Source organism: Chlorocebus sabaeus, chromosome 11, assembly GCF_047675955.1.
Source record: "Chlorocebus sabaeus isolate Y175 chromosome 11, mChlSab1.0.hap1, whole genome shotgun sequence".
NCBI lineage: Eukaryota > Metazoa > Chordata > Mammalia > Primates > Cercopithecidae > Chlorocebus > Chlorocebus sabaeus.
In genome coordinates this window covers 77,425,804-77,438,024 of record NC_132914.1, presented here as the reverse complement: position 1 = coordinate 77,438,024, position 12,221 = coordinate 77,425,804, and the positions used below count along the sequence as shown (strand labels likewise).

The window sequence follows — 12,221 nt, the reverse complement described above, 5'->3', positions numbered from 1 at the left end:
GAAGCCCATCAGACTAACAGCAGATCTCTCGGCAGAAACTCTTCAAGCCAGAAGAGAGTGGGGGCCAATATTCAACATTCTTAAAGAAAAGAATTTTAAACCCAGAATTTTATATCCAGCCAAACTAAGTTTCATAAGTGAAGGAGAAATAAAATCCTTTACAGATAAGCAAATGCTTAGAGATTTTGTCACCACTAGGCCTGCCTTACAAGAGACCCTGAAGGAAGCACTAAATATGGAAAGGAACAACCGGTACCAGCCATTGCAAAAACATGCCAAAATGTAAAGACCATCAAGGCTAGGAAGAAACTGCATCAACTAACGAGCAAAATAACCAGTTAATATCATAATGGCAGGATCAAGTTCACACATAACAATCTTAACCTTAAATGTAAATGGACTAAATGCTCCAATTAAAAGACACAGACTGGCAAACTGGATAAAGAGTCAAGACCCATCAGTCTGCTGTATTCAGGAGACCCATCTCACATGCAGAGACATACATAGGCTCAAAATAAAGGGATGGAGGAAGATTTACCAAGCAAATGGAGAACAAAAAAAAGCGGGGGTTGCAATACTAGTCTCTGATAAAACAGACTTTAAACCATCAAAGATCAAAAGAGACAAAGAAGGCCATTACATGATGGTAAAGGGATCAATTCAACAGGAAGAGCTAACTATCCTAAATATATATGCACCCAATACAGGAGCACCCAGATTCATAAAGCAAGTCCTTAGAGACTTACAAAGAGACTTAGACTCCCATACAATAATAATGGGAGACTTCAACACTCCACTGTCAACATTAGACAGATCAACGAGACAGAAAGTTAACAAGGATATCCAGGAATTGAACTCATCTCTGCAGCAAGCAGACCTAATAGACATCTATAGAACTCTCCACCCCAAATCAACAGAATATACATTCTTCTCAGCACCACATCGTACTTACTCCAAAATTGACCACGTAATTGGAAGTAAAGCACTCCTCAGCAAATGTACAAGAACAGAAATTATAACAAACTGTCTCTCAGACCACAGTGCAATCAAACTAGAACTCAGGACTAAGAAACTCAATAAAAACCACTCAACTACATGGAAACTGAACAACCTGCTCCTGAATGACTACTGGGTACATAACGAAATGAAGGCAGAAATAAAGATGTTCTTTGAAACCAATGAGAACAAAGATACAACATACCAGAATCTCTGGGACACATTTAAAGCAGTGTGTAGAGGGAAATTTATAGCACTAAATGCCCACAAGAGAAAGCAGGAAAGATCTAAAATTGACACTCTAACATCGCAATTAAAAGAACTAGAGAAGCAAGAGCAAACACATTCGAAAGCTAGCAGAAGGCAAGAAATAACTAAGATCAGAGCAGAACTGAAGGAGATAGAGACACAAAAAACCCTCCAAAAAATCAATGAATCCAGAAGTTGGTTTTTTGAAAAGATCAACAAAATTGACAGACCACTAGCAAGACTAATAAAGAAGAAAAGAGAGAAGAATCAAATCGACGCAATTAAAAATGATAAAGGGGATATCACCACCGACCCCACAGAAATACAAACTACCATCAGAGAATACTATAAACACCTCTACGCAAATAAACTGGAAAATCTAGAAGAAATGGATAATTTCCTGGACACTTACACTCTTCCAAGACTAAACCAGGAAGAAGTTGAATCCCTGAATAGACCAATAGCAGGCTCTGAAATTGAGGCAATAATTAATAGCCTACCAACCAAAAAAAGTCCAGGACCAGATGGATTCACAGCTGAATTCTACCAGAGGTACAAGGAGGAGTTGGTACCATTCCTTCTGAAACTATTCCAATCAATAGAAAAAGAGGGAATCCTCCCTAACTCATTTTATGAGGCCAACATCATCCTGATACCAAAGCCTGGCAGAGACACAACAAAAAAAGAGAATTTTAGACCAATATCCCTGATGAACATCGATGCAAAAATCCTCAATAAAATACTGGCAAACCGGATTCAGCAACACATCAAAAAGCTTATCCACCATGATCAAGTGGGCTTCATCCCTGGGATGCAAGGCTGGTTCAACATTCGCAAATCAATAAACATAATCCAGCGTATAAACAGAACCAAAGACAAGAACCACATCATTATCTCAATAGATGCAGAAAAGGCTTTTGACAAAATTCAACAGCCCTTCATGCTAAAAACGCTCAATAAATTCGGTATTGATGGAACGTACCTCAAAATCATAAGAGCTATTTATGACAAACCCACAGCCAATATCATACTGAATGGGCAAAAACTGAAAAAATTCCCTTTGAAAACTGGCACAAGACAGGGATGCCCTCTCTCACCACTCCTATTCAACATAGTTTTGGAAGTTCTGGCTAGGGCAATCAGGCAAGAGAAAGAAATCAAGGGGATTCAGTTAGGAAAAGAAGAAGTCAAATTGTCCCTGTTTGCAGATGACATGATTGTATATTTAGAAAACCCCATTGTCTCAGCCCAAAATCTCCTTAAGCTGATAAGCAACTTCAGCAAAGTCTCAGGATACAAAATTAATGTGCAAAAATCACAAGCATTCTTATACACCAGTAACAGACAAACAGAGAGCCAAATCAGGAATGAACTTCCATTCACAATTGCTTCAAAGAGAATAAAATACCTAGGAATCCAACTTACAAGGGATGTAAAGGACCTCTTCAAGGAGAACTACAAACCACTGCTCAGTGAAATAAAAGAGGACACAAACAAATGGAAGAACATACCATGCTCATGGATAGGAAGAATCAATATCGTGAAAATGGCCATACTGCCCAAGGTAATTTATAGATTCAATGCCATCCCCATCAAGCTACCAATGAGCTTCTTCACAGAATTGGAAAAAACTGCTTTAAAGTTCATATGGAACCAAAAAAGAGCCCGCATCTCCAAGACAATCCTAAGTCAAAAGAACAAAGCTGGAGGCATCACGCTACCTGACTTCAAACTATACTACAAGGCTACAGTAACCAAAACAGCATGGTACTGGTACCAAAACAGAGAGATAGACCAATGGAACAGAACAGAGTCCTCAGAAATAATACCACACATCTACAGCCATCTGATCTTTGACAAACCTGAGAGAAACAAGAAATGGGGAAAGGATTCCCTATTTAATAAATGGTGCTGGGAAAATTGGCTAGCCATAAGTAGAAAGCTGAAACTGGATCCTTTCCTTACTCCTTATACGAAAATTAATTCAAGATGGATTAGAGACTTAAATGTTAGACCTAATACCATAAAAATCCTAGAGGAAAACCTAGGTAGTACCATTCAGGACATAGGCATGGGCAAAGACTTCATGTCTAAAACACCAAAAGCAACGGCAGCAAAAGCCAAAATTGACAAATGGGATCTCATTAAACTAAAGAGCTTCTGCACAGCAAAAGAAACTACCATCAGAGTGAACAGGCAACATACAGAATGGGAGAAAATTTTTGCAATCTACTCATCTGACAAAGGGCTAATATCCAGAACCTACAAAGAACTCAAACAAATTTACAAGAAAAAAACAAACAACCCCATCAAAAAGTGGGCAAAGGATATGAACAGACATTTCTCAAAAGAAGACATTCATACAGCCAACAGACACATGAAAAAATGCTCATCATCACTGGCCATCAGAGAAATGCAAATCAAAACCACAATGAGATACCATCTCACACCAGTTAGAATGGCGATCATTCAAAAGTCAGGAAACAACAGGTGCTGGAGAGGATGTGGAGAAATAGGAACACTTTTACACTGTTGGTGGGATTGTAAACTAGTTCAACCATTATGGAAAACAGTATGGCGATTCCTCAAGGATCTAGAACTAGATGTACCATATGACCCAGCCATCCCATTACTGGGTATATACCCAAAGGATTATAAATTATGCTGCTATAAACACACATGCACACGTATGTTTATTGCAGCACTATTCACAATAGCAAAGACTTGGAATCAACCCAAATGTCCATCAGTGACAGATTGGATTAAGAAAATGTGGCACATATACACCATGGAATACTACGCAGCCATAAAAAAGGATGAGTTTGTGTCCTTTGTAGGGACATGGATGCAGCTGGAAACCATCATTCTTAGCAAACTATCACAAGAACAGAAAACCAAACACCCCATGTTCTCACTCATAGGTGGGAACTGAACAATGAGATCACTTGGACTCGGGAAGGGGAACATCACACACCGGGGCCTATCATGGGGAGGGGGGAGGGGGGAGGGATTGCATTGGGAGTTATACCTGATGTAAATGACGAGTTGATGGGTGCAGCACACCAACATGGCACAAGTATACATATGTAACAAACCTGCACGTTGTGCACATGTACCCTACAACTTAAAGTATAATAATAATAAATAAATTTAAAAAAAAAAAAAGAAAAAGAAAAATCCAAAAACTTTAAAAATACATAGTTGACATCTTCTGAGAGAAAAATGATATATGCCATCCTTGAACTGAGAATAAATTGTTGCTAAAAATGAAATTCAAAGAATAAAAACAAAAAATTGAATACCGACAATATAAAAGGAGAAATGTGTAACTGAAGTAGAAAGGTGGGAAAATAAACATCTCAGAATTGGACAGAAATATCCCAAAATGTAGAACAGAAAAGGAAAAAGGTGGAAAATAGGCAAGAATCAATGATAAAATTAAGGGATCACTCCACCCCACAGCTCCAATATATGAGCTCCAATATGAAATCCTATCAAGTGCCCAGCACACACAAAAAAAAAAAAAAGGGAAAAAAAATTCACATATTTACAAAATATCAGAACTCTGGGAATTAAAAGAGGTAAAAATTTCTGGAGGTTGGGTAAGGTTATATGTAAAATGATCAGAAATCAGAGTGAATTGAAATTTAAAATTCTGAAAGTGATTTTTAAATTAAAATCAAGGCTTCAAAACTTCTCTTCCCATGCACACTTTCCAGGAAAGTATCTTCCCTTTCCAGGAACCAACTTAGTCAATTAAAATGAGTGAGTAAACAAAGAGGAAATGGGTCCTTGCTTAATCACCACTACAAACAGTGGCCACATATTCAGAGCATCCAATAAGCTTTTCAGAACCTATCTCTCTAGTATGAACAAAGTTAAAGGACCACTAGACATTGGTGGGAACCAAGAAAGAGGAAAACTGAGGAGAGAGAAGAATAAAATTCTCCAGTAGGATGATGAAAAGAAATCCCAAGTGATAGGTGTACAGTAGACTTCAAAAGCAACTAGTCGGAATTAAAAGATGAGAAAGAAAAACTGAGGAAGGGTTGTCTCATGAGGGAAAAGAGAAGCTGATAGCTTGCCTAATGCATCTGACCATATTGAAGAGTTTTATAGAGGGAGAGAGTTAGGAAAAACATTAGTGACAGGAGTAAAGAGAATGCAGCAAAGAAAAAATGAGATAACTGTTTACTCTAGAAAAATATACAAGTAGAGACATGAAATCATCATAACCTATTGGGATCAGCTCTAAACAATATTTACATAGTGACAATAATATAAAAAAGATAAATTATTTAACCAAAAATGGTGACATAACTCTGTTAGGAGGAGAGAAGGGAAGTGTGTGTGTGTGTATGTGTGTGTGTGTGTGTTAGGAGCAGGAAGGGTGGTATAACAAAGACAATTTCTCGTTTTCCATAATAGGAAATGAAGGAATAAGGCCTAACTTTGAAAAATAAAGAGATAATGGCATATTTTGATGTGTAAGATAAAAACTAGAAGAAACAGCTAAATTAGTTGAAGTAATTGCCTCTTGAGAGCCAGACTTCTGCTAGGGTAGAAGATGAAAGAAGGCAGAGGCTATTTTTTGCTGTATATTCTGGGATGAAATCTTTCTCCATATACATATATTATTTTCATAAAAATAAAATAGAATTTAAAGATGGAAAAAATAATAGGGGGTATAAAGATATCTGTATCATAATGTTTATCAATATATCCCTTGAAATTATAATTTAAAAAAATCTACATTTCCAATATAGGACATCATTAAATTATTTGAAGCAAATTTAATTATTACAGAAGTTGGAAAGAATACAGCTAACTGTGTTTGGATGTATCAAGAATATTTGACATTGAAGGAAGTTGAAGACATAATGTTAATTGAAAGTGTAGGGCAGAAAACTATAGTTTAAATTTTATAAATATGTATAAAATTCAGAGGAAAAATGTTGAGAAGGAAATAGATGAAACTGTTAACCAATGGTAACTCTTAAGTGATAATTCTAACATTTTTCACACTTCTCTGAATTTTCCAAATTTTCTACAAAAGAAGTGAACTGCTTTTATAATCAAGGGGAAAGATGACATTTCAAGTAAATTGATGAATTTATTTGAAAGCAAATTTTACTCTTCAAAACCAGGCCACGTAGAAACAATGTCTACTAACTCCAGAAGCATAGTTCAGCATTGTGTGTTACTAACAAAGAACAGGTTATCTCATTGATACCTCAGTCCTCAAAAGAGTGAGACACTGAACAAGAACATTTTAAAGAGATGGTCAAAGGGTGTTCAAGCAATAAAACAAGTGAGGGGTTGGGGAGTAGTAAACAAGAGAACCGAGAACAGGAGACCTGTAAGCACAGAAGATGCATTTCACCAACTTCCCTAAATAAAGAGACCTCTAAATTTTTATTCTTATGCCCCATAAGTTAACTTTCAATAAATCTCATTTCCTTTTTTTTTTTACTTTAAATACATTTGTTATTTTGTTTAGTTTTTTATTTTTGATTTTTGTGGTTACATCGAAGGTGTATATACATATATCTGTGGGGTACAGAAGATGCGTTGATATAGGCATGCAATGTTACATAATCACATCATGGAGAAGGACGTATGCATCCCCTCAAGCATTTATTCTTTGTGTTACAAATGATCCAATTACACTTTTAAAGTTATTTAAAAATGTACAATTAAGATATTATTGACTGTAGTCACCGAGTTGTGCTTCTTTTCTGGGTCGCAAAGATTTGTAGCCTTAAAAAGTTTCAGGGTCTAAAAGTTTCACAATACAAAATTAATCTGTACAAATCAGTAGCCCTACTACACACCGACAGTGGCCAAGATGAGAATCAAATCAAGAACTCAACCCCTTTTACATAGCTGCAAAAAACATTAAAATACTTAGGAATATACTTAACCAAGGAGGTGAAAGACCTCTACAAGGAAAACTACAAAACACTGCTGAAAGAAGTCATAGAAACACAAACAAATAGAAATAAATCCCATGCTCATTGATGGGTAGAATCAACATCGTGAAAATGACCATACTGCCAAAAGCAATCTACAAATTCAATGCAATTCCCATCAAAATATCACCATCATTCTTCACAGAACTAGAAAAAACAATCCTAAAATTCATATGGAACCAAAAAAGAGCCCACATAGCCCAAGCAAGACTAAGCAAAAAGAACAAAGCTCAAGGCATTACATTACCTGACTTCAAACTATAGTATAAGCCATAGTCACCAAAACAGCATGGTACTGGTATTAAAACAGTCATATAGACCAATAGAGAACCCAGAAATAAAGCCAGATGCTTACAGCCAACTGATTTTTGACAAAGCAAAGAAAAACATAAAGTGGGGACAGGACACTCTATTCAACAAATGTTGCTGGGATAATTGGCTAGCCACATGTGGAAGAATGAAACTGGATCCTATCTCTCACCTTATACAAAAATCTACTCAAGATGGATGGATCAAATATTTAAATCTAAATGTGAAACCATAAAAATTCTAGATTATAACATTGGAAAAGCTTTCTAGACATTGGCTTAGGCAAAGCATTCATGACCAAGAACCCAAAAGCAAACACAACAGAAACAAATATAAACAGACAAGACTTAATTAAACTAAAAAGCTTTTATGCAGCAAAAGAAATAATCAACAGAGTAAACAGACAAGTCATAGAGTGGAAGAAAATCTTTGCAATCTATATGTCCAACAATAGACTAACATACAGAATCTACAAGGAACTTAAATTAGCAAGAAAAAAAAACAAACAATTCCATCAAAAAGTGAGCTAAGGATATGAATAGACAATTCTCAAAAGAAGGTATACAAATGGCCAACAAACATATGAAAAAACGATCAACATCGCTATTTATCAGAGAAAAGCAAATCAAAACCACAATGCGATACCACTTTACTCCTGCAAGAATGACCATAATTTAAAAATCAAAAAATAATTGATGTTGGTGTGGATATGGTGAAAAGGGAACACTTTTACACTGTTGTTGGGAATGTAAACTAGTACAACTACTATGAAAAAGAGTGTAGAGATTCCTTAAAGAACTAAAAGTAGATCTACCATTTGATCCAGCAATCCTACTCCTGGGTATCTCCCCAGAAGAAAAGAAGTCATTATACAAAAAAGGTGCTTGCACATGCATATTTATAGCAGCACAGTTCACAACTGCAAAAATATGGAACCAGCCCAAATGCTCATCAATCAATGAATGGATAAAGAAAATATTAGATATATACATATATACCATATATATACATATATACCATATATATACACATGCATATACATACACATGCACACACACACATATACACACACACACACACACACACACTATGGAATACTACTCAGCCATAAAAAGGAACAAAATAATGGTGTTTGCAGCAACCTGGATGGAATTGGAAAGCATTACTTTAAGTTAACTAACTCAGGAATGGAAAACCAAACATCCATGTTCTCACTCATAAGTGGGAACTAAGCTAGGAGACTGCAAAAGGATAAGAATTATACAATGGACTTTGGGGACCAAGGGGAAAGGCTGGGGGGTGGTGGGGGTGGTGAGGGATAAAAGACTACACATTGGGTACAATGTACACTGCTCAGGTGATGGGTGCACCAAAATCTCAGAAATCACCACTAAAGAACTTATTCATGTAACCAAACACCACCTGTTCCCCCAAAAACCTATGGAAAAAAAAAAACAAGCTTCAGGGACTACTTTTAATGTTTGTATCACCTTAGAGAGGAGGAGAATGTAGGCAGCCCCAACATAAGTAAAAAGGGAAAGCATAACAGAGATTCAAACATATTTTGGCTATGGAGAGCTGTAGCTTTTAAATGGAACAAAATAGCAGTTTCCTGGTAATGATTGAAATACCTAGAAATTCAGAAGATGGTAATCAAGGAAAGAGGTCCCTGATATCCTTATTCAACTAGAGCCACTCTACAGCTTATATTTTTGAGAGGTCTCCTAAGAATTCATTTGAGTCAAGAATTCTGCAACTAAGAATTAATTCTCTGAGCTCAGTCATATAGTATCAAACTACCTAGCAATTAGTTGCCCATCTTCCCATCCTATAGCCTGTGCTTATGTAACTCATACACTCCATTTTATAAATGTTAGCCTCTGATTCATACCAAGTGTGTCATTTCAAAAAATTAAACCAGCTGGACATATCTCACTGGAAGTATCAGGAAGGAAGGAAGCGTAAGTAATACGGTTGGTACCTGAATGCAAACCCTCTTCAAAATAAGTATTCATTCTATGATTAGTATATATTTTGCATCATTTGCCAAGTACTTTTGAAAATACATACTTTTCCAGAGATAATATTTTTAAGTTAATTATGTCCTACAATCACCTACCCATACAGTGTACCGAGGCTCCAAATCACCACAGTCCTTTGCAAAAATGTAAGAACAGTTTCCTGGGAAGTAATAGTAGATGCCATCAAATGTTTCAAAATGATACTGTCCCCAGGTTTTACAAATCCCATCTCTGCCATTGCCCATGTTTGGTACTGAAAAGAAACAGGATAATATTTTGTAGACAAAATAAATTACATGTTTCTAGCAGTGTTCAGTCAGTCATCGTAAATGATTCTAATTTTCATTCAAATTTCCTTCCTTGGTCTACATCACAGGAAGAAATAACTAACATAAAATTACCAATTGTTCTCAAAACTATCAAAGTGGTTGATAAAACAGGGTTTCCAAGTAGTTGTGAAGAAGATTTATGTTAGAAAGTTCCTGAATTTTTGTTTCCAAAATAATATTCTAGAAGAAAAAAAAGGAGTATGGAAAATAATACAGTAAAAGGTGATAGTAATATAGCAAGTAAGATGGCTCAGAAAAGAGAGAAATGTCACCACTGAGTGTCCTAAAGATTAGCATACGCAGCATCAGAGTATTCTAGTCTTTCAAAAATGGCTTTTTTATGGTATCCACAGAGAAAAATAACCATTGACCAAAAAAAAATCATATTTATGTGTCTGGGACCTGGATGTGGGGAGCATTACTCATTCAAAGTATGCTGGAATTTGGCTAGAGTGGTGGCTTGCACCTGTAATCCTAGCACTTTAGGAAGCCAAGGTGGGCGGACTGCCTAAGCTCAAGAGTTTGAGACCAGCCTGGGTAACATGGTGAAACTCTGTCTCTACTAAAATACAAAACATTAGCCAGCAAGGTGGGGGGCACGCATCTGTAATCCCAGGTACCCAGGAGGCTGAGACACAAGAATCCCTTGAACCCAGGAGGCGATGGTTGCAGTGAGTCAAGATGGCGCCACTGTACTCCAGCCTGGGTGACAGTTAAGACTCTGTCTTCAGAAAGAAAAAAAAAAGGTATGCTGGAATTTAACAATTCATGACCTCAAACTGGCCAAATTTCAAGCAGTATTTATCTTAAATCATACAACTGCATCTCCTATTGTCATGCCTACCTTTTTTTCTTACCCTTGTAGATAATCTTCTATTCCATTTTTGTTTTCTAAACTATTCTCTTTAGAATAATATGAAAATCAGTAACATTCACTGAGCACTCAATACGTGTAAAACATTTTGATACACTCTGGAGGGGGGTGCATAAAGATAAGGGTGACTCTTTACATCTTGTATTTTTGTGATTCCCACCTAAATTTATTAGCCTTGGACAACTGTGGCCTTTTCAGGAAAAAACACAGAATTATTCATTATTCAGGCAGTCTTCCCTGACAGTATGCCTCACCTCTGCTTCATATTTTCATAGCATCTTGTACTTTACAGCACCTGTCACAAGTTTAATTATTGTGTATCTGTTGCGTATTTATCACCTTCTCTAGACTACAGCCTCCAGGAGGACAGGAACAGGTTGGTATTATTCACCGTTGTATCCCCAATGCCTAGCCTGGGATCTAGATGCCAGTAAATATTGATTAAACAAATGAATATTTATTGATTATGATTGACATAGAATCCTTTCTTAGACACTGTGGATAAAAGGTTTATTTAAAAAAAAAAAAAAAAGCCCCTGCCCTTGAAGAAGTCTCAGTACTATTTTTTAACATACAAAATGTCCAGTTAATTAAAGGTCCAAAAGAATGACTGGCTCCAAATTTAAAAATCTGTTTTATAAAGCAAAAGAGAGATGAATGAGAACCTGGTTTTAATAGGCTATTACTGGCTGGGTGCAGTGGCTCATGCCAGTAATCACGGCACTTTAGGAGGCCTAGGTGAGAAGATCACCCGAAGTCAGGAGTTCAAGACAATCCTGGCCAACATGGTGAAACTCCATCTCCACTAAAATACCAAAATTAGCCAGACATGATGGCGAGTGCCTGTGGTCCCAGCTACTCGGGAGGCTGAGGTGGGAGAATCGCTTGAACCCGGGAGGCAGAGGTTGCAGTGAGCCGAGATCGTGCCATTGCACTCCAGCCTGGGTGACAGAGTGAGACTCTGTCTCAAAAAATAATAATAACAATAATAATAATAGGCTATTAGTATACAAAGTGGAAAAAATACTTGAAGCAATAAGAGAGTTCAATGAGAAGGGATAGTGGCCCTATGTACTTTCGTTTTACATTGTTTCTAAATTACATCAAATAACTGAGAATGAATTGTGGGCTCTCTAGTTAATATACGACTCCCAATGGATGAACATTATTATAGTAAATTATGCCTTAATTTTTTCCTTGGTATCTCATAATTCTCTCATAAGCATCCCTGAAACTTACTGATCTGGCATCTTGTCCCAAGAGCCTGAAATATTTGACAGTCACATGTTCCAGTCTTAGAACAGAAAGCTCCATTAAGGCATTCATAAGGACAAGAACCTGAGGGGGGAAAGAAAAAGTTATCTTCTGGCATCCATTTGTTCTTTTAAGCATAATATGTCAAGATACAGCTTGGACAAATTGTAATTACTATTAACTTAAACAGAACTCTCGGTCTCTTGCCTAGCTAAGC

At 36.6% G+C, this 12,221-nt stretch overlaps 1 protein-coding gene across 2 annotated transcripts in view; it reads right to left on the bottom strand.

The window, feature by feature from the left end:
• The window catches only part of OTOGL (otogelin like), a 170,997-nt gene that overhangs the window by 148,654 nt on the left and 10,122 nt on the right, over positions 1-12,221 (bottom strand). For both annotated transcript variants that reach the window (XM_008004119.3, XM_073020969.1), the window contains exons 5-6: positions 11,990-12,088; positions 9,646-9,800 (exon numbers count right to left, since the gene is read on the bottom strand). In XM_008004119.3, the coding sequence (XP_008002310.3) occupies positions 9,646-9,800; positions 11,990-12,088 (254 nt within the window). The remainder of the gene's footprint in view (positions 1-9,645; positions 9,801-11,989; positions 12,089-12,221) is intronic.